The sequence below is a fragment of the Copadichromis virginalis genome, linkage group LG9 (assembly GCF_057382275.1).
Source record: "Copadichromis virginalis isolate Kocher_CV1m ecotype Utaka linkage group LG9, C_Virginalis_male_GT1.1, whole genome shotgun sequence".
NCBI classification, from domain to species: domain Eukaryota; kingdom Metazoa; phylum Chordata; class Actinopteri; order Cichliformes; family Cichlidae; genus Copadichromis; species Copadichromis virginalis.
In genome coordinates, this window is record NC_140626.1 from 10,603,495 (window position 1) to 10,625,092 (window position 21,598).

The window sequence follows — 21,598 nt, forward strand, 5'->3', positions numbered from 1 at the left end:
TGGGTACTGCCTTTAAAGCAGCAGCTGATGACTAAATTGTCATCAGTGGAAATATGTCTATACATAAGTCTATTTGTCTTTCTCTGCATTACGTTAAAGTGAATAGTTTTGGGATCCTCAACTTTATATTAATGTTGACAGAGCAGTTACAGTTCTTAAAGTTACAGCAAGAACACAAAGTCGCATGACTGCTATTTCTTTTCTCGTTTTCAGGCTTGTTTTCAGGCACTATCAGGCTCTGAAACACAATGGTTTGTTCTCCCACGTCGCAGTCATCTGTGTTGGAACTCTGCATGCAGCACAGAAAGGAGCAAAAAAAGTCAACCTACAAATGAGAAAAATCGACTTATGCAACATGGTGTCTTGGATAGTTTGGCTGCTTCCTCTATGAAAACTTGAGCGATCATTTGGTCTACAATTGGCTGATTTAAGTCCAAGGCTTGCAGAACTGATTCTGCATCTTCAAACTCTTTGCAGAAGGCTTTGAAAATCATCTTGTGGCATTTTTGGATGTTTTTTAAGGGAATTTCCTCACATTTATCCTTGACTTTAGCCCAGATTCTATTGGTAAGTTTCTTGTAGATGGTTTCAATTTTTTCCCCACTGATGATTTCGCCTGATTTTCTTACCACTCACTTAACCAGTTTTTCCATACAGATTTCGAACCAAATTCTGTGTACATTTCTGTTTTCTTCCTCATCTATTAGGATTCCCGGATCACTCCTACCTGCTTGATTGGTCATTGTTTTTCAATATGCGTCTCTTTGCTCTGTCTTAGTTAAAGATAGCTTTGAAAATTGTTTAGTGATACAGAGAGAGGGGGTATATTTAAGAACTCTGTCCTTGTCAACGACTTAGTTTCGCTACAGTTACTTTGGAAATCCGTTTTCAGAAAGCTTTCAGGGTCCCGCTGTTTCACCCTTATTTATGGACTCGAGTGGAGGTCACGTGCTGCAAGATCAAAGGCACGTACTGTGACATCAAAGCAGAAAGGAACTGAGCTGTGTGACGTCATGCCGCGAGCGTTCACCTACATGCACGTGCACACAAGTGAGCGATCACTAATAAATCACAGACGCATCAACAGTGTTTTAGCTTCAGCGCCGGCGTTGGAAGTCGGTGTTGTCAAACTTTCAATCGTACCTGCAGCCAGTTCTTTGAAGCTCTCAAATGGGTTGAATGGCGGCTGTTTTCCACCATCATCGCAGAGCATTCCTCCAGCAGGTCCAACGCCTGATTCAACAAAACCCGCGACTCCGACAGCTGTGCTCCGAAGCAGTTTGCTAATGTGATGCTAACTAGCTAATGTGATGGCTAACTAGCTAATGTGATGCTAACTAGCTAATGTGATGGCTAACTAGCTAAAGAATCCTAACAATATGAGGTACTTAAAAAACAAAGGGGACGAAGAAGGAGGAGAAGTGGAGACAGCGATCTGACTGATTGGTTCATCTGAGGCTCTCAGTGGTTCCCTGTCTCAGCGAGATTCACAACACTTCTTGCAACAAACTCCCGTAACCATGGTTACAGGAGGACGCTGTTTGTGGCAGTCATTATCATAGTATAACGTCACAAAGAGACGTTAATAAATATTAATTCATGCAATTTACACACATTTTTTATTTTACTATTGAGGTGTATAATGGTTTAATATGGCACGACACTGTTGGGTCTGTGTTTCCACAAACCCCGCTAATTCTAGAGACTTATTCATCATGAAGAAAACAAGACAGTCGATCGATCCATTACTTGCGCAAGGGAGGCCTCGTCTGTGTCCAGCACGACAATGACCCCGATGATGGCCTCCTCTCGCTGCCTTTTATTGACAAACTTCAAACAATAGTTTACAAAACACCTCCCCTTGCAACCCCCTTTGGTTACAAAGACAAGGCACTGTATGTAAATGTATATGTGTGAACTTCTGTAAGAGTGTGTGTGTGTGTGTGTGTGTGTGTGTGTGTGTGTGTGTGTGTGTGTGTGTGTGTGTGAGACCTGCTGACCAAAGGGTCATAAACCCAGGAAGCTTACATCAAAAGAAACAGATCTTTCAGATAGGATGTATCTACAATAAAACCTCCCCCAGCACAGAGTGGCTGGAGAGGTGATCAGGATCAAAGGGATAGCTTTGATCCTACTGCTTAAACTAAGACTATACAAATTTAAGAAACACAATGGCAACATTCAACAATTAGACTTAACAGACACCCTCGCTGATGTTGATGCCTAGGAATCTGAAGCAGCTGACTCTATCCACCTCTGCTACTGCTGCTCTCCTGTAACCCACGATGAGCTCCTTGGTTTTGCTGATGTTAAGCACCAGGTTGTTGTCACGGCACCGTGATGTCACGCCTCTCACCTCTGTCCTGCATGACGTCTCATCTCCATCAGAAATGCAGTCAATGAGGAGATTAGACTTTACTGATCGACGGCAGGAAAATTTGTGCGTTACCTCAGCTCAGGTAGAGATAGCAGAAGAAAATCCAAAAATAGAAATAAAATATAAACAACTACAAAATAAATAAGATAATACACTATAAACAACAGTAGCATACACAGTATGTGACTATGGACAGAGTGTTGTGGAAATGCAAGTCTCAGATCAACACAGCCCTGCCCTCCAGCACTATCCACAGCAACCCCTCAACAGCAACATTGTACCCATCAGGTAAAACATCGGCTGTATGTACAACAGTAGCATACACAAAATGTTGAAGAACGTTGAATTCACTGAAGGTTTTAAAAATAATGCTGTAATCAGTTTAGTTACAGTTGCAGTGTTGTCTTCTGCCACAGCAGCAGACGACAACACTGGTTGAGTAAGTGGGAGTGGGTGTTTTCAGACACAGAAGAACAATTTCAGATTAATCAAATGAAAATTTATACAATCAGCTTTCCAAATGTGAATATGTTTCAGTTGTCTGTGAGTAGGAACTCAACTCTAATAAACTATAAGTTTAGTTAACTATAAAAATAGTATGCTTGTTTGCGAAACTTGATGTGTTTCTGCATCTTGACAGAGTTTCTCTTAGTTTGTGGTCGAGAGTCCCCCAAATGTAAGCATCAAACCAGGGGCCCATTCTTCGTATGTCACTTACTACATCCAAGATCAAATGACACATCCAAGACCAAACCATCGCGCTAACCGTGAGCTCGCTAATCCGGTTCCCCGAACACACCTGCTGTTGACGATCAGTACAGCTGGATGAAGTAATGTGAGATCACTGGGTGTCGTAAAAGGGGCTATGCATCGATAGTAGAAACATTGATCGGCAACCCTCTGATTGGTCAGCGAAAATGTCGAAGGAGCGCGCTCGGTATTTTTCGGCAGCAGAGCAAGAACTCTTGAGTGAGGGATTTCAGGAGTTTCAGAGTTTAATCAGAACGCAAGGGAACACTGCAAAGGCTGCAAAAGCAAGGAGAGAGGGCTGGCAGAAAGTTGCTGACAAATTAAACTCGTAAGTAATTTAATAATAACAATAATAATGGATTGGATTTATATAGCGCTTTTCAAGGCACCCAAAGCGCTTTACAATGCCACTATTCAGTCACTCTCACATTCACACACTGGTGGAGGCAGCTACAGTTGTAGCCACAGCTGCCCTGGGGCAGACTGACAGAAGCCAGGCTGCCATATCGCGCCATCGGCCCCTCTGGCCAACACCAGTAGGCGGTAGGGTAAATTTATTATATTACACTATATTATCCAATATTATATTACATTATATTATAATATGTTATATTATATCCCCTTTCACATTAGAGCCACAACAGGACCCACTAGAACATGGGAACAAGTAAAAGTGAAATATAAGAATATTCTACAGAATGGTAATATTTATCACGTATATTGCTTTTCGTCTCTTGGAAAGAGACCCTGAAATAATCTGTTTGTTTGTTCATAACAGCAACCAAGAAAAGGGCAGAGCACAAAAAGACAGGTGGTGGTCCTGCACCCCCTCGTCAACAAGTTGGTTAGGTGAATAATACCCTCACGGGAATATCGATATCTCTCTATGAGCACACTGTCGCGCTGAGCTAAAGGATCCTGTCTATCCCGCAATATACGCTGGATTCTGAGGACTCTCCTTATCAATCTTGCACCTTCCGCAATGGGCTGCTCGCGTAAACGGACAGGACATGGCTGCGACAGACTTCCCAAATCCACCTTCGCTTTTATAGCCGTGGTCTCCCATCTTGATTACACGAAGTAATTTACAATTACTACTCTGAAATATGAATTACATCTGTAATAATCACATACATGTAATAGAATGATTAATGGTACATTTCCCTTTTTTAGGAAATGACCTGTATGTATCTGTGTGAAATCAATAAATGGATCAAGTGCTGCATTATCTTTAGTTACATTGGTGTTATTTATTTATGCTGAAACAGTGGTGGAATATCGCTGTTGCTTTCGTATACATGAAGCGGACATACCTGCGTGGCCGCGATCTAATCCTGTTTACATAAAGTAAACCTGCTCCCGAAATCGCCAACAATCTAATCCAGCTAACTTACTTAGCGAGGTACGAAGAACAGGCCCCAGAGCTAGAATTTGGCTGCTTAATAATAATAATAATAATAATGGATTGGATTTATATAGCGCTTTTCAAGGCACCCAAAGCGCTTTACAATACCACTATTCATTCACTCTCACACACTGGTGGAGGCAGCTACAGTTGTAGCCACAGCTGCCCTGGGGCAGACTGACAGAGGCGAGGCTGCCATATCGCGCCATCCGGCCCCTCTGGCCAACACCAGTAGGCAAGTAGGGTAAAGTGTCTTGCCCAAGGACACAACGACCAGGACAGAGAGCCCAGGGATCGAACTGGCGACCTTCCGGTTAGCAGATGCGATTTCCAACCCCCTGAGCCACGGTCGCCCCCAGCTTAATCTTTATTTCACTTCCTGGATGCTGTTTCTGTTTTTCATCAGGGTCGTTCTCATGCTTTCTATTCTGATGTAAAGTAACTGGAGGAAAGCAGCTCCCCAGAACAACGATTTGTCTCCAGACATTGGCCACCTCCACCATAGCAGATAACCAGGAGTGCTCCAAGGATCAGGAAACACTGGGGACTTGAAAAAAATGCTAAAATTATTTCAGAGTAAAGTTCATATAAAATGACAAACACTGTGTGCTTCCTAGTCAGTGAGGTTTAAATTTGATCCCTCTTTGTTTATTGTATGTTGTATGTTTATTATTAAACATACTTGACCAATGTACAGTGCAGTTAAATGACATATCAGACAAAAAAACATTGAATCAACACGAATCACTTATTTATATTGGTTATTATCAGTAATAATGGAAAAATAAAGGTGTGTTTGGTGTCACAGGTGATTGGCAGTCAGAGATGAGTCTGACAAAGAAGCAGAAAAACATTTCAATGAGCCATGAATAAAATCCGTTCTTTAAAAAGGATTTTAAAAAAAGCATCTTTGAAAGTGTATTTAAACTGTTCCTTCCACTAGACGTGCATGTAACTACAGATGCATGTAACTAGAGTAACATGTAACTAGAGGTGCATGTAACTAGAGGTGCATGTAACTACAGATGCATGTATATCAAATCTTACATTGTAATGTTAAAACCAAAACCTTTTCCTAACACAGAATGTATTTTAAGTGGTAGTGCTAGTCTTTTAAGCAGAAGCATATTAAAAGCAGTCATACCAAATACTGACTTTCAAGCTTTTTAAAATTGTATAAGCTTGGTTTTTAGTCTTTATACTATATTGCATGCATGTTCCCATGTTATAATAAATTAATCTTAGGTTCCTCTTGTTCCGTAACTCACGGCTTTTGTCACTACAGGAGCAAAGGGGTGTAACCCAGCTGATACCTCGGTGCTCTGATGACACCAACAGAAGTCACTCAGCCCCCGTAAACAGAGAAACCACACAGTTTATCCCTGTGGAAAGAAAATTACCACCATGAAGCAGCCAAAAAGACGACAACAAAGTTACAGTGGGGACAGACCCTTTAGCTGTGATCAGTGTGGGAAGTCTTTTAATCAAATTAGTCACTTAAAAACACATCAGCTCATCCATGCTGGAGTTAGACCACTCAGCTGTGGCGAGTGTGGAAAGTCTCAGACTGTGACAAGCGAATCCCCTACACGACCACATAGTTCGCTCTTTCTAACAGTTCTTTATCCGGTTGCTCGTTCGTACAATACTCGGTTGCTTTTCAGCTGCAACCCCACACGCAACAACAACCTCAGGTCCCGACAAGTCCAAGTGCAGAATGATAAAGTTCATGAGATTAAAAAGCAAATTAATTCCACTGTCCTTCATAAACTGAAGACCTGATTGCGCTTTTCTTCCCTAGTGCTCTTTTGAAATCTCTCTGTGATGATTTGTAATTTGAGATCAGATAACTCAGGCTTTCTGCTCCCTACTCCTCAGGCGGACTCTCTTCTAGGCTCTCCTGACTGTTCCCTTTACATGCTGATGATGTGTCTTGTAAATCTGGATCCCTTTCCAGCAGGACGCTCCTCTTTTTCAGACAGTACCTGAGCTGCTCTCTCTCCTGACAGTCAGCTGTCCACCTCTGCATGGCCAGTCGAGCCAGCGCCGGCATTTGAGGCAGAGCTCGGAGCAGAGCGGGCAGCCAGGCTGAGCACGGAGCAGAGGTTGAAGGTCGCAAACTGACATCCACGTCTTCCAGAGAGCCCAGACCTCCTGCTGCAAACAGACTGCACCAACCGTTGTCTCCCACCAAGCTGTTGTAGGACAGATCCAGTGCACGGAGTGAGGAGAGACAGCCCCGTCTGCACACGGCAGCTGCACAGAGGAAGAGGACCCATTGATAACTGATCACTTTATGCCTGTTCACTTTACTGTTTTGTTCACAATGTTTCTGATGGAGACAAAAATAACACCGAATAGTTTCATTGTTTTGTTTTATACGACAGCTACAGATGCTGGCAGCATGAAATAAATGAAAGAAATATCAATTTCCTTCAGGCTTTACTTGTCTTAATATACATTTATGCAGCCTAATGATCCACTACAGACCAAAAAAGAAAAAGTATAATGTCATTGTGTGTTAGTTACCCAGATGTTGCATGTCATCAGTGGTGAGCTCGCAGCTGCAAAGACGGAGCTCGCTGACGACTGATGGCTGCAGAGCATCCAGCAGGAGCGCCAAGTGACCGCCAACCACTTTACACCAGGAAATATCCACCGTGCGCAGATAGGACACCGCCAGGGCTGATGCATAAACACAAAGTTTTCACCATTTCAGGCTAGAGGGTGGAAGAGGTATTCAGGGAGAATGACTTGAAGGAAAACTTCTATAAATAAACAAGTGTGTGTGTGTGTGTTACCCAGAGCAGTGAAGGACTTGTTGCTCATGTAGCAGCTGTTGAATGGCAGCCGCCTCATTTGTGTCACAGGGAGGGCGGAGACCAGCAGGTGGACCACACCTCCCACTTCCTTATTGGATGACACATCAAGCTCGGTCAGTGCAGTGAGAGAGGGCAGCACCTGGACTGAAAAACAACGAGTCACATGACTGCTGCAGCGAGCATGCGATTAGTGTCCGGCGTGTGAGATTGGTAGCAACTGACTCAGAGCCTCTAGATCATCTCGCGTGAGGCAACACAGGTGGAGGTCGAGTCTCTCCAGGTGTGTGACGTGAGCCAGGTGAAAGGTGAGGCGGCTCAGTCCACCAGCTAGAAGTTTGTTACAGGACAGGTGCAGCTCTCCCACAGAGGGGAGGCAACGGAGTGAACCACCTGCAGGACAACCAGAGGTGTGGGTGTTTTTTAATTTACCCCTCCGAGACTCTTATAGGACATAAAACAAAAGTAGCAATAAAAAGGAAAAATCCAGAGATCTTTGTACCGAGAGCATCAGGGCTGTCAGGCGTTAGACCGCAGGCCTGCAGTCGAAGCGTGGTGAGGGAGGTGGCGTGAGAGAGAGAGCTGACCAATTCCCTGAAGCCACCAGTGTCCACTTCCTGTGTGAGCTGAGCATTACAAGAGACGTCCAGCACACAGAGTCTGGGCAGTGTAGCCACCATTCCCCCTGAGAGATTTATGAACAGAAAAACCTCATCCATACACATGTATCAACAAAGAGACAGCAAAAAAACAGATAAGAACATAATAAAACACCAACTGACAGCCCTGTTAAAATGGATCCAAACTGCTGCTCCTTATGTTCTCTTCTATAATATAACTATACTATACATCTAACTAATAATGAGGTCGGTGTAGGCAAACTAATCTTCAGCCCGCTTTAGACACTCAGATTCAGTCTTTTTCCCCTTGAGTCTTTATCATCTCACAGAGAGAGGATATTCCTTATATGGTCATCGTTGCCTCATAAAGTAAACAGAGTTCAGATAAATTAGCTAAAGCTATCCTCTCAAGACAGAATTTTTTTCTGTGAGTTAGTTTGAAATTTCTCTGTGAGCCAGTAAATCAAAATGAATGATCAAAGCTGTAAAACTGAGGGCTTATGCGCAGTGGATGAACCAATCCACCCATCAACTCATTCCAGGAGATTTCCATCTCTTCCACCTGGGGGAGGAACTGCAGCAACGTTGCTGAGAAGAAACGGCAAGAAAAACATCTGTCTGCCTTTCTGCCAGCTGACGTCTTACAACGAAGTCACATTACTTTATTCAGACTTAATTTTAGATGCTCCGCCTCTTGAAATGAAGCTGCATCAACTAACTGTCTGCTGGGCTCCGTTGTGTTTGTGCCTTTGGGAGTATTTTTAATGCAGTTATCTGACAGATACCATGTCTGTCTTGTGTGACAGGTATGTGCGTTTTTGTACCAAGCTCCAGCAGCTCTGTAGCCGTCAGATCACAGTGAGCCAAACTGAGGCTCTTGCTGTCGGCTTTCTTCCCGAGTCTCTTCAGGAAAACACACACTCGACCCCAGCCGACGTCCCGCTCACTCTCTGCTGACGCTGCAAAGCCTGAAACACACGATACACACCCACAGGGCTTAGCGTGTCACTGTAAACTGATTTTCCACAGTAACCTCTATTTTCTTGAGCTCTGTATTTTGTTTCTGAACCTCTGATTTTACGCACCTTTTTAAAAAAATAAATAAAGCTTCTAGTCCTCTCATCAGATGTTGTTACAGTCTGGCCCCAGATCTAAGAATAATGAAGTCAACACAGCAGTGTTAAAAACTGCTGGTTTGGGGACTCCAGTGAACCACAGTGGAAGAGTTGGGAGAGACATGAATCTTCCCAGCAGTGGCCAGACTACTGAAATTACTCCAAGAGCACATCAAGGACTCATCTAGGATGTCACAAAAGAACTGCAGGCATCACTTAAGGTCAGAGTTCACGATTCAACAATAAGAAAGTGACTGCTGACCAACAAAACATCTGGATGATCCCCAGACTGACCAGATGTAACAGGTTTAAGTCCAGTTACATCAGGTTTAAAACGAATACAACTTTTCAATCAAACATGGAGGTAGTGTGATGGGTTGGGGCTGCGTTGCTGCTTCAGGTCCTGGACGACTTGATGTAAATGAACCATGAATTCTGATCTGTACCAGAAAATCCTGAAGGAGAATGTCCGACCATCAGTTCATACACTGAAGCTCAAGATCACTTGGGTTATACAGCTGGATGATGAGCCCACCTGAGAATTTCTCAAAAAACAGAATGAAAGTTTTGGACTGGCTTTGGAGTCCAGACTAAAGTCCAATGGAGATGCTGTTTATGCTGAAAAACCCTCCAATGTGACAGAATTCACACAATTCTGCGAAAAGGAGTGGGGCCAAAATTCCTCCCCAGTGATGTGTAACATTTGTTTTTATTTATTATTGATGCATGAACCTTCCCCCCCAAGGTTGGCACAACCAGTTTTGAGGCTTAAGGGGCGATGACTTTCACACAGGGCCAGGTCGGTTTGGGTAGCTTTTTCTCTTTATCAATGAAACCATCATTTGAAAACTGTGTTTTGTATTTTCTTGGATTAACTTTGACAAATATTAGAATTTGTTTGTTGATTTGAAACATGTGCATGTGGGAAATACTGAAACAAAATGCAAACTTTTGATGAAAACGTGCTAACATTTTTTACACAATTCAAAGCATCTTGAATCAAGCAGAGCATCGGCACGTTCTGGTTGTTCGCGCTCACCTCGTATTCGTTCTTGTTGCGCATGTGTTTGATGATGTAGTTCGCTCCGTCCACAGCTGGCTTCATTTCAGAGTACAGCTGATCCGTCACACCTCCATCATCCTGGGATTTCACCACTACACACACACAAACACACGCCTCGATTTAAACATCCTCTCTGCAGGTTTTACTGCAGAGTCCACTGATCACGTATACGACCAAACAGCTGGCCCCAGCAGCATCAGACTCCAACACAAAGATGCAAAACTACGTGTAATACTGATGTGCTAAAGCCTGGTGACGAAGGCCACATCACTACATCTGATTCTGATTTCCTGTCACAATAACGCAGCATCTTATAAACACACTCAGGTGACGGTGCGTACATGCTGCATGGGTGACTCGAGTGGTGAAGCCGTGTCTCTCCGATTGTTTCTCAAACATCAGCTCGCTGCGAGACTTGACGGTGTAGTACTCGTCCGCTTTGGCGATGTAACCCACTGAACTCGATTGTCGCGGCAACGCTCCATCCCACGCTGGCTCTGCCTCCGCAGGGTGGGACATGAGCAAGAGCCGAGGCAACCGTTCGAGGAAAAATTGGACGTGGACAGAAACGTGTTTATTTAAATAAAACTCAGAAAGTTTTATATTTAATACATTACTATTGCTGTATGGCACTATTACAGTACTACACTGCAGTGTGTCTGAAAGCTGACACTTCAAGTTGGCATATATTGGACAAACAAAAGTAAATCAAATATAAACAAATGAATTTTAATGCCATAAATATTCTAAAAAAATGTAGTCATTGAATTAATGCTCAAATACGCCATAAATAGATATTTGTAGTATTTAATTCTGTAGTTATGTACCTTGATATTGATTCTCCTATTTTTGCTTTTGAATTAATTTTACTTTATTATTTTATTTTCAGCTGTGCTGCCTCAGCACTGTCAGTGTGAATCAGTGAATACACATCAATAAGCAGCAATGCATTAAAATAAGCTGGGAAAATATTGTGAGAGAAAGATGCAAAGCAAATACAAAAATTCTGCAGCTCGGGTCACAACTCGCACTCCGTTAAGAGCTCATATTACCCCAGTTCTTCAGCAGCTTCACTGGTTGCCCATAGAGGCCAGAATAAATGTTAAAATCTTACTTCTTACATACAGGTGTATCCATAAATCTGCTCCTTCATATTTGTGTGACCTGCTCCATATCACCTTCTCAGATCATCATCTGCTATTCATCTTACTGCTCCATCCTCACACCTTAGTACTCTGGGGAACAGAGCTTTCAGTCGCTCTGCTCCTCGGCTCTGGAGCTCTCTTCCTCCTCCTTCCTCCTGTTGACTCCCTCTCCGTATTTAAGTCACAGCTCAAAACACATCTGTTTAAACTGGCTTATTCGCTTTAATGCTGATTTTATCTGTTGTCAAGCTCTGTTTTGTAATTTTAACTTATTTTATGTATTTTATGACTACTGTTCCTTTTATAAATTTTTGGTTTTTGTAAGGTGACCTTGGGTTTCTGAAAGGCGCCCTCAAATAAAATGCATTATTATTATTATAAATAAGTTCTAAATAAATAAATCAGTAAGTAAATAAATAAGTTTTTAAAACATGCAACAGATATTTAAAATAAATGCACAGAAATATTCTTTGGCTGCTGCTTAAAATGTGTAATATGTTTGTGCATTGAATGGTATATTTTATAAATTCATTTCACCTGGACAGGATGTACATCACATGTTGTAGGCTTCATGTGTGTGTGTGTGTGTGTGTGTGTGTGTGTGTGTGTGTGTGTGTGTGTGTGTGTGTGTGTGTGCAGGTTGAGGACGACCACACAGTTTAAAACGACCACAGTAACCAGTACGACTGTATTTATTTTTCCCTCTTTGATCTATTATTTCTTTCTTTTTTAAATTAAATATACACATTATTTTCTCAATTTTCATTTCTTGTTATTTGTCAGCGAGTGTTTACAGACTGGGAATTTTAAAAAACAGCAGTCCATATTTGGAGAGTCTTCACCCCAAACAGGAAAACTGTAATTCTGGGCATCAGACTGGCTCCAAAGCAAACAGCTGTGCTACACTTTACTGAACAAATGATGCGCTTCCAGTATGCAGACTCTTTCTCCAAGTTCTCATTATTACTTCAGTCCCGTTTGAAGGCTTCTGTCCTGCAGTCCATTCCTCTCATGGCTCTCTCCTTTGAGGCTACAATTCCCAACTGTTGGACGTCACAAGAGAGATACTCCCATACGGTTTATGACAAAATTTGATCCGATTTGATTGATGGCCCTAATCATGACCTTTTGACCTCCCCCCTCCCCCCCGGAAGTGTGTAATTTGATCCCCTAAGCGTGACGAATTGCATCCGGAGAAGGGAGGGGCAAACCCCCGGAAGCGCGGCACCTGTTGTTGGGAAAAAAAAGAAAAAAGTTTTTAGAGGGAGGGAGGGTCTGCGGCATGGGAGGAGAATAAAAGCAGAGAGGAGGAGTCCGTCACAATTTCTAAGGCACAGACACAAGATGGATCCTTTCATTCTGCAGCCCAGCAGCGCCCCTGTGTACTTGGACGGCAAAGAAATCTGCTCCCCCCTAAAGAAGGCTTTGAATATGACATATTCAAATACAGCATATTTACTATGGAAGGCCTCGATCCGGACCTTATGACCCTACCGGAAATACTCCGGAAGTGTCTAGTCATTTTCAGACCTGATGCATCATGTTCCCTAAGCATGAGGGGAGGGGTATGGTTGCTGGGGGGAGATCAGAGAGGGTTCCTGAAGCACAGCGGTGATGCAGCAGTTGATTTTGTGCTGTATAGAGAGACAGAGCGGCGGTTAGTTTTCCGCAAACTCATAGTTTGAATTCTGTTTCGATATTATGACAATTTTCTCTGTATTTATTTATTTTATTTTATTTTTTTTACAATAGCGGATGTAATTTTACTTTCACAAGCTGCACCGGCGCTTGTAATGGGAAAAAAGAGTGACTTCCTATTGCCTGTAGAGAACCGTTTCTTTCAATAGTATTTTATTTTCCTATAATACAGACTCAGTAAAAAAAAAAACCTTTAAGATGATCAGCCTAGCAACAAATTGCATTTTTAGGCTACACCATAGCTTGTGATGAAAAGAACTTTCTATCCGCTTGTAACCTACAGGCTGCCTACCCCGTATGTGTAAAAATGAATAAATACCCCTTAGTGAATACTACTTTTCCTTTTGAGAGTCCCTTTTACAAGGGACTGAAAAACAAACCATAATTGCCGTGACAGGCGATCTTGTTTCACACACCGCGGGTCAAGGAGGAGTGAGACAGCAGATATCAGTTTTTTCTCAATGCTTATAACGCGCCCCCCCCCAAAAAATATTATTATTATTAAAACATCTATATGAGGTAGGTTTTGCGCAGCCTGCTCCTTGTCAGACCAAAGTAGAGAGTTTTTTTCTTCATTACTTTTACAATGGGTTTTCTCAATAGACAGAAAATGAAAATGAGGAGTCAACAGCCGATATTATCATTGCTTGTAACCCAGTAAATAATTTCGTACATCTCCCCATAAAATAAGCCTTAGTGGAAAAAAGCTCATATTCGAATAAGATTATTAAAGCACCCCCCTCTGTGGGAAAGAGTTTTTTTCTCAGAGTCGACCATGAGGCGAGTTTTGTCAACAGCAAGAACAAGGGCAGACAACTGTTGCCCATAAAGTAAAACAAATATCCGCCTCTAAGTCGTATTTTACCGTTGCAGAATGTGGAAAACAGACAGCCCTCACAGGAGGCACCCAGGGGCCCACCTCACACACCATAGTTAAAATATTTAAATTTCAACTAAATTTGTAGTAATGATCGGATTTCCTCACTTATCTACACCACACTCCTTGTCCTTGATTTCTTATCGTTTCTTATCGTTCCTCTGTCCCTTAATAGAAACCACATATATAGAAACTATCCTCCCTTTCAGTTGTCTTTTGCACTTCCATGTCGCAAAGCAGTTACTGTAGGTTATTTTCTGCTTATGCATTAATGTAATTAATTAACTTATTTATCCTTAAGTAAGGTAATGACTTGAGTTCTAATGCTTTTTGTCTCTTGAGTTAGCTGTCAATGTGGGATTTTTTTCCCCTTTTGTTCAGTTAAAGCTGCCTTTCATTCTTCAACACAGCTTAAACTCTAATAGGTAAGCTTTCTTGTAATTTCTTAGTTCTGCAGGCTTCTTGAAAGACATCCGAGACTCTTCTTTGGATGCTGGCTGCCTTTTGTTTTGTTTTCTGTCAAGATGATCCCACACTGCTTCGATTATCTTGAGGTTCGAACCCTGGAGAGATCAATCCATGACTGATGCGTTGTTTCATCCAGGCATACTTTGACTACATTGGCAGTATGTTTGCGATCATTGTCATACTGAAAAATGAAGTTGCTGCCAATCAGACACTACGTGGTATTACATGGTCGATCAAAATCTGGTGGAACTTTTCTACATTCATAATTTGATTAATTTGGATAAGAGCTCCAACAACACTGGCTGAAATCCAGCCTCAAAGCACGGTAGAGTATCCACGCTGTGTTAAAGACGGCTATAGACATTCACTGTTGTATCTCTCTTCGGACCTCTTCCATGCATATTTCAAATTTGGATTCATTACTCCATAAGACATATTACAGCTGATTTCTTTTTCCAGTCAATTTCTTGTGTAATTTGGCACACCTCAGCCTTATTTTTCTCTGTTCTCCTTCCTTAAGAATGGCTTATTAACAGCCACCCTTCCAACTCAGATAACTTTTGATGAGGTTTCATGAAATGTTTACAGCACTCGAGTTACTCGCCACGGCCATCCTAAATGCTAAGAACACTAAACTTTAATTCTAAATTACGTAATTAACGTTAACCAGAAAAAACAAGCCAAAGTCGAAATGTTGCTGAGCTGACCTGTGGTATGCTATGTCTTCTAAAGCACGTATAATGTAAACAGAACTGGTCTTTGCACAGAAGCCTGTGGAGCTTCATAATTAACCTCAGTGTGTGAAGAGGACTCTCCATTTAATAATAGCTGTAATAAAATGTTATGGCCGACGGTGTTAAACGCTGCACTTGGGTCTAGCAGTGAAGATTTCAACTTTTCAATATGAATGAAGGCTGAAAACTGATTAGATTAATGTCTGATGATCTTTTCTGTGCTTCTTCAAGTTTGTAACACCAAACATATTAAAGGATGATGTAAGGCTCACAGGAAGAGTTTAATTAGACACACATTTACTATTTTCTTTATACTCTTTCTTTCTTGACATGTTTAATATGATTACTATCAGAGGAGAAAATGAACCTTGTGTAGTCTAAAAACTTTTTTATTTAATCAAACTGTAATGTTGTTGAACTCTGACGGACGTGTCTTTTAATCTTGTCAACAAATCCTTAATCATCTAAATCTGCCATTTATCATCTTGTAAAATGTTCCCTCTGCTTCTGTTGCACATCTCCCCCGACACTCTCTGCTTCACCTGTCCTGTGCAGCTGGTTCAACCCCTGCCTGCCTCCTTAAACTGGGGTGTTTAAATCTCTTTACCTCTGTTGTGAACTTCACACAAAGTTTGTGGTAACAAAATCAAACTGACGAGGATCTCGTTTGAAAAACACACACTCACGAGACAAAATAAAAACAGACTGCTCAAAGCAAAAGCAGAGCCCTCACAGCTGGTAGTACAAACACAGTGACAACATGCGTATTAGATACCCTCAGTGCCAAAAGCATAAATATGAAAAAATGTGATCACCAAGAATATCCTAAAAATGGCATTGAGGTGCGTGTTACAGTAAAAAAAAAAAAAAGTAGCCAAATTTTCATCTGAAAATGTTGAATTTTAGTAAAAACAATGCTCTGTAGTTTGATACTGTCGTTACAGACAAAGCAGATGTTTAAAGCCTTCGGACGCTCATTTGAAACGCATTCATTCTCCTTATCAGCTGGAAACATTAAAGCCGTAAAATGACTTTTTCAAACGGATAAAAACTATTGAACAGCAGCAATGTTGAGCCTGTTCCAAAATTTGAATGTACATGTGTTGAAGGTGCGGGTCTTGTTGAATTATTAAACATACTTTCTTTAATTTTTCGAGCCACAAAAACAACAACTTTTAATTTTCTTCTACTTGAGTATCGGCCTCGGGTAGCTCTACTTATCATTGCTCAGTCAGTTGTCTGTTTGTGCTACTTTTTTTCAAGGAGCACTGGATTATTGGTAAGGGTGACTTTATGTGTTTAGCTACTTAAGTGGAAGTACTGCGGAAAGTTTTACCTTACATACATAGATCTACCAGTACAGCTTCTGAGGTATCTGTTTACAAAATGTTATAATCTATTCAAAGGTTCTTTGCAATTTTACATTGATAAACATTATCCTTAACACATTTGGCCCACATAAAGTACTATGGCCATCACACGGTCATTTAGAATTGTTTAAATAACTCGTGTCTTAAGTCCTTCCATCAAACAGAAAATAATTTAAAAAAAAAGGTTCACTTTTACATCACAAAATGTTAGAAATATAAGCCGTAAAAATCTAGTGTGTGTGAGGCTGTGTAAGTAAAGCTTGCCCTTCACACCTGCGTGTAATAAACCATTTGTTGGGGGTTGTGGATTTGGCACCTCAGCATTGTGAAAGTGGGGAAACATGTTTCTGGCTGTGCATAAGATTCCTCCTTACAACTTAGAATCTCAGTTCTAAATGAAATTCAGATGTTTTTTTAAGTATGGCTAATGTATTATTTGACTTCTAAGGCACACACACACACACACACACACACACACACACACACACACACACACACACACACACACACACACACACACACACACAAGAACAACACAGAGAAGAAGAAGAGGGGGTAGTTTTACTACACATCATAAAAACGCAATCATTCATCTTCCGACTGTATCTTTCTGTTCTGGCTTTAGAATCATAGGTTGTTTACTGAACCGTACTTTGGGAGTCATACTGTTGTGATACTGGGGAGAAAAGGGTAAGGTTTAAACCATTACACACATAACTTGAAAAACCTAAAGAGTGTGTGAGACTGCTAGCTGTGTTGTTCAGCAATAAACTCATCTACAAATGTGTTAGTAAAGAGCGACTTGTACTTCTGTCCCATTAAGCAACGGTTTAACAAATTTCACTGCAAACTATAAAAGGAATCTGGATTTATATAGAACATAGTAGTGATGGATTAAGTGCAGGAAACACTAGTATAAGGTGTCTATTGAACAAATCTCCTTCAGCGTTCAAAATGACCAAAGTGAGGACCACAGGCGTTTCTCTCGGTTGGTTGTGTTTAGGGAAAAAGCAGCTAAATACACTGAGACTGCTCCGCATTGTTAGCGAGTTAACTCTGGATATCTGTAGGTTTTGTCAAACTTGGAGTGAACAAAAGCAGAAAAACAGTAAAAGATGCAGACAGTGAAAGTCTGGTTTATTTCATGAACACAATGAAACATTTTACAGTCCACAGAGCAAAGTAGCATACATGATAAATAGATACACATAACATGAGAAGTAAAACTCGTCGTCTTACCACATGTTATATTCTGTAAACTTAAAATAACCACAGAAATTAGAGTTTAGTGTTTTAAGTCATCTATTAAAAAACATGAGTCAACATTACTGAAGTGACGCTTTAACGATGCGTCTTATCACCGTGTTTATGATGATAAAACATGTTCTCTCGTTAGTAGATGTCAGCGCTGTCACTTGTCATGAAAATGTCCAGAGCCAGGGTTCCTCTTTAATCACCATTGATCGTTAATAGGGTCACAAAAGATTTGTCACATTATCCCCATAAACAAAATGCTTTTATAGAAATCAATGTGATACAAATATTTAGATTCTTGATTCACAATGTGCACGAACTCAAAATCTTTAGAGGTTCATATTTATAAAGTATCGCAAATAATACATTTATACCATTGTATGAGCTACACTTCTTGTAAAAACTGATTGAAAAAAGCTCCTGTCGTGACCTTCCTTCTGTGAGGACACACACACACACACACAGAGAGAGAGAGAGAGGGGGAGATCATTAGGATTGGAGGCGTTTTTGGATTTTCACTTATTGTTGGCTTTACAGTCACATAAAATTCATTCCAATTTTTTTGCCTTTGCTTCAATTAAGGTGTTTCTTTAAATCTACAGCAGCTTCCTTTTCAAAAAGTTTACTGACATAGTAAGGAAGTAGCTAGGGAACTCAGTAAGTATGAGCAACAACAGCTTAGGGACTGTTTCTACAATAAAGAGGAATTCATCATCATCTGCAGTTCATCAAAAAAAAAAAAAAAAGTGCCATTAAAAACAATTCAGCAGATCCTCAAAGTATGGATACAATCTGTTTTCAGCTGTAGAGGTACGCTTCACGTACTTATCAACATGCAGTTTAGAGGCTTGCATTAGAGTGCTTTGGTACTTGGGCCTCTTTTATTTAGCACGGTTATACCATTGTGTATTTAGCTATATAAATATGCTCAAGAGTCTATTGTATGTTTGTCATGCAATTAAAAATTCAAAAATATAATTTTTAAATCAGTAACTTTGCAAATTTAGAGGAAATGTTTTTGGATAACAAATGTGTCACATTTTCAACAGGGTTTGAATAATCAGCGTTAACACAGAGACATTTATGCGCTGGGTATAACAGACGTCCTTACCTTGGAGCAGAGAAACACGGTGTATTGTTGCTTTTCTCTATTGTATAGCAGCGCCCGACTGTCAGAAACGCTCTGTGCGGGTAGCAAAGTCGGATCCAACGCACATCCAGGAATCCGTGTGAAAGAAAGGTCTCGCTGCAGCTAGGCTCTCAGGATAGTCAGGCTTTTATTTATATTTGCATTCTGGTGCGTTAAAGCAGCCTCTGTGTCCCGCTTGGATCCTCATTCCGAAAATTCAGATATTTAAATAAAATGGCGAATTGGTGAGAATTGATGAGGAGCCACTTAGATCCGTAAAATGAGGTTTGATTAAATTAAACTCTTATGAACAGCTATGAACTCTACCTCTCTGCTGATGTGTTCCAAACAAACGATGTTTTCTACACGTCCAAACTGTGTGCTAACTACCTCACACCACTGTGTCTGGGATCCGAAAAAATAAAAAGTTAAAACGCTATACCTTGCGGCAGTTGTGAAGTGCTGAGGAAACTACTGTGTGTCTGATGGGGTGTTTTTATATAGGTGGACTTGGTTTCAGTTGGCCTCTGACATGATAAGATAAAATAAAGGAAACTGATTGTAATGGAACTACAGTGCTGGGATGCTCTTGATAAGGCAGCCTCTTTTATTGTTTTATGACTTGTTTTGCTGACTGTTGAGGGCCTAACTGTAACCAACTCTGTCTAACTGTTGCAGAGTTAAGAATCTGTAGTTTTTAGAAGTAACACAAGAAAAGTTTATTTCTAAAGGAATACCTGTTGTTTGTGGTGCTCTATTTAAAACTATTAGTGTCATGAACCGAAGTTCAGCGCACAAGCTGGACCCAGAAGCAGAGCCAACACACACAGGAGTACGAGAAAATAAACTTTATTTTAACTGAAGGTGTCCCGGGAGGGTAGAAGGAAAACACGCGTGAAACTCGAGAAACGCCGAAAACGGGACTGTGGGAGGCTGCAACAGAAAAAGGACAAGAATTATTGGGGCGCGGGGAAATAGCAGCATACGTGGGGGAAGAGTATGAGTCTTACGGTGACAGCGGGGCCGTGGGAGCCGGAGGGAGGGGTGAGGGTCCGCGCTAAATTTGCAAAGTTACTGATTTAAAAATTATATTTTTGAATTTTTAATTGCATGACAAACATACAATAGACTCTTGAGCATATTTATATACACTCAACAAAAATATAAACGCAACACCTTTGTTACTGCTCCCATTCCCCATGGGATGGACGTAGAGACCTAAAATTCATTCCAGATACACAATATAACCATCCCTCCCAAACAGTGGTCACAAATCAGTCCAAATGTGTGGTAGTGGGCACATCTGCTATATTGAGATAATCCATCCCACCTCACAGGTGTGCCACATCAGGATGCTGATCTGACATCATGAGTAGTGCACAGGTGTACCTCAGACTGCCCAAAACAAAAGGCTGGGAGACACAGCACAAAACTGAAAACACTGACATAAGACACAGACCTTCAAAGTAAAACAGGAAACCCACAGACTGAACTCGGTACAGACAGAGAAAAGAGGGAACGCATGGGCAGACACTAAGCAGAGGGAGCACAGAACCAAAACCCTAAGAACTAAAAAGTCTAAACCCAAACATTTAATCAAAATAAACTGGAACACAAGATCACAATAATAATAAACACAAAACCCTGGGTCAAATGACCCAGAACCATGACAGAAAAGTACAATGGAAAATTACAATAAAATAATATGTTTCATTTATAAGCCAGTGGCACAACAACCCAGGTCCCTTGGCACGATTTACCCCAACCCCACCAAAAAAGGCATCATCCAGCAGTTTTGAGCTAACATCATGCTAGGTGTATAGACTCATAGTTTAGACACCAAAGCAAACATTTGTGAAATGTTTTTGAACGTAAATATGCTTAATTCTCATGCAATGAGGCTCTCCTCTTTGCAGGATGAATAAAATTCAGATCAATTCTATAAACTTCATTGATCCCGAAGGTTGGCCCCAAAGGAAATTGGGTTAAGGCTGCCTGCCTTATGCCAGCGCCATCTTACCCTTCCGACCATACATACATTACGCAAACATCACATGGGGAAGACAGGTCAGAGAGGTATAACAACGGAAAATGCACAACATGAGGAAAGACGAGGAGAGAAAAGAGCTCCCCCCAGAATAATACTCAATACGGGGGGGGGGGGGGGGGGGGTTGTTTTGGTTAGTGCGAACAAACTGCATCCAGTTTTACAGTTGGTCTAATGTCCGTCACTGGTCACCAGGACTCTCAATTTCCATTTCAGAGCCATGAGCTTCTCCAAGATCTTAGATCCATATTGCGTTAAATAAACACAGTCTGAGTACAGAATTTACAACTTCTTCTTGACGAGAAACCTGGGCTTGGGAGAGCCCGATTGTCCTGCTGAGATGTTTGCTGCCGGATACTCGATGGTGGGTTGCGTCGTGTGTCTGGCGACACTCTCGATGGAGGACATTGCATGACATTTACCAATTCGGAACCACGATAACAGAGTTCTGGCTGATTGGAGCTGGTTCAGACCTGGCTTATTGAAGAACAAGAAGCGGCTAAAGCTGTTCAAAATCCCATAAGGCTGGCCGACATGATAGACGATGGGTCTATCATCGGCTTCTCATCGTGAAGAAGTTGTCAATTTCGTTAAGGGACCAGTTGGTCAAATCCATAATTCTTCTTTAAATTTTTAGAGAACAAGTCTGGGAGACTCTCTGAGGGTTAGAGAGAGGCGAGACTATACAAAAGACATGAGAAGCCAAGCAGGAAAGATAAGGGAGAGG

General features: G+C 41.3%; 1 protein-coding gene and 1 pseudogene across 1 annotated transcript; one reads left to right on the forward strand and one right to left on the reverse strand.

The window, feature by feature from the left end:
• The window catches only part of LOC146701306 (uncharacterized), a 316,606-nt pseudogene that overhangs the window by 75,877 nt on the left and 219,131 nt on the right, over positions 1 to 21,598 (forward strand).
• LOC146701317 (leucine-rich repeat-containing protein 31-like) lies at positions 6,385 to 10,668 on the reverse strand. The gene is made up of 9 exons (XM_085469255.1): positions 10,491 to 10,668; positions 10,126 to 10,241; positions 9,622 to 9,676; positions 8,796 to 8,939; positions 7,854 to 8,036; positions 7,577 to 7,744; positions 7,334 to 7,498; positions 7,062 to 7,217; positions 6,385 to 6,788 (listed from the first exon to the last, which is right to left on the reverse strand). Exons 1-9 carry the CDS (start codon positions 10,666 to 10,668, stop codon positions 6,400 to 6,402), a joined length of 1,554 nt encoding a protein of 517 aa, XP_085325381.1. The 3' UTR covers positions 6,385 to 6,399.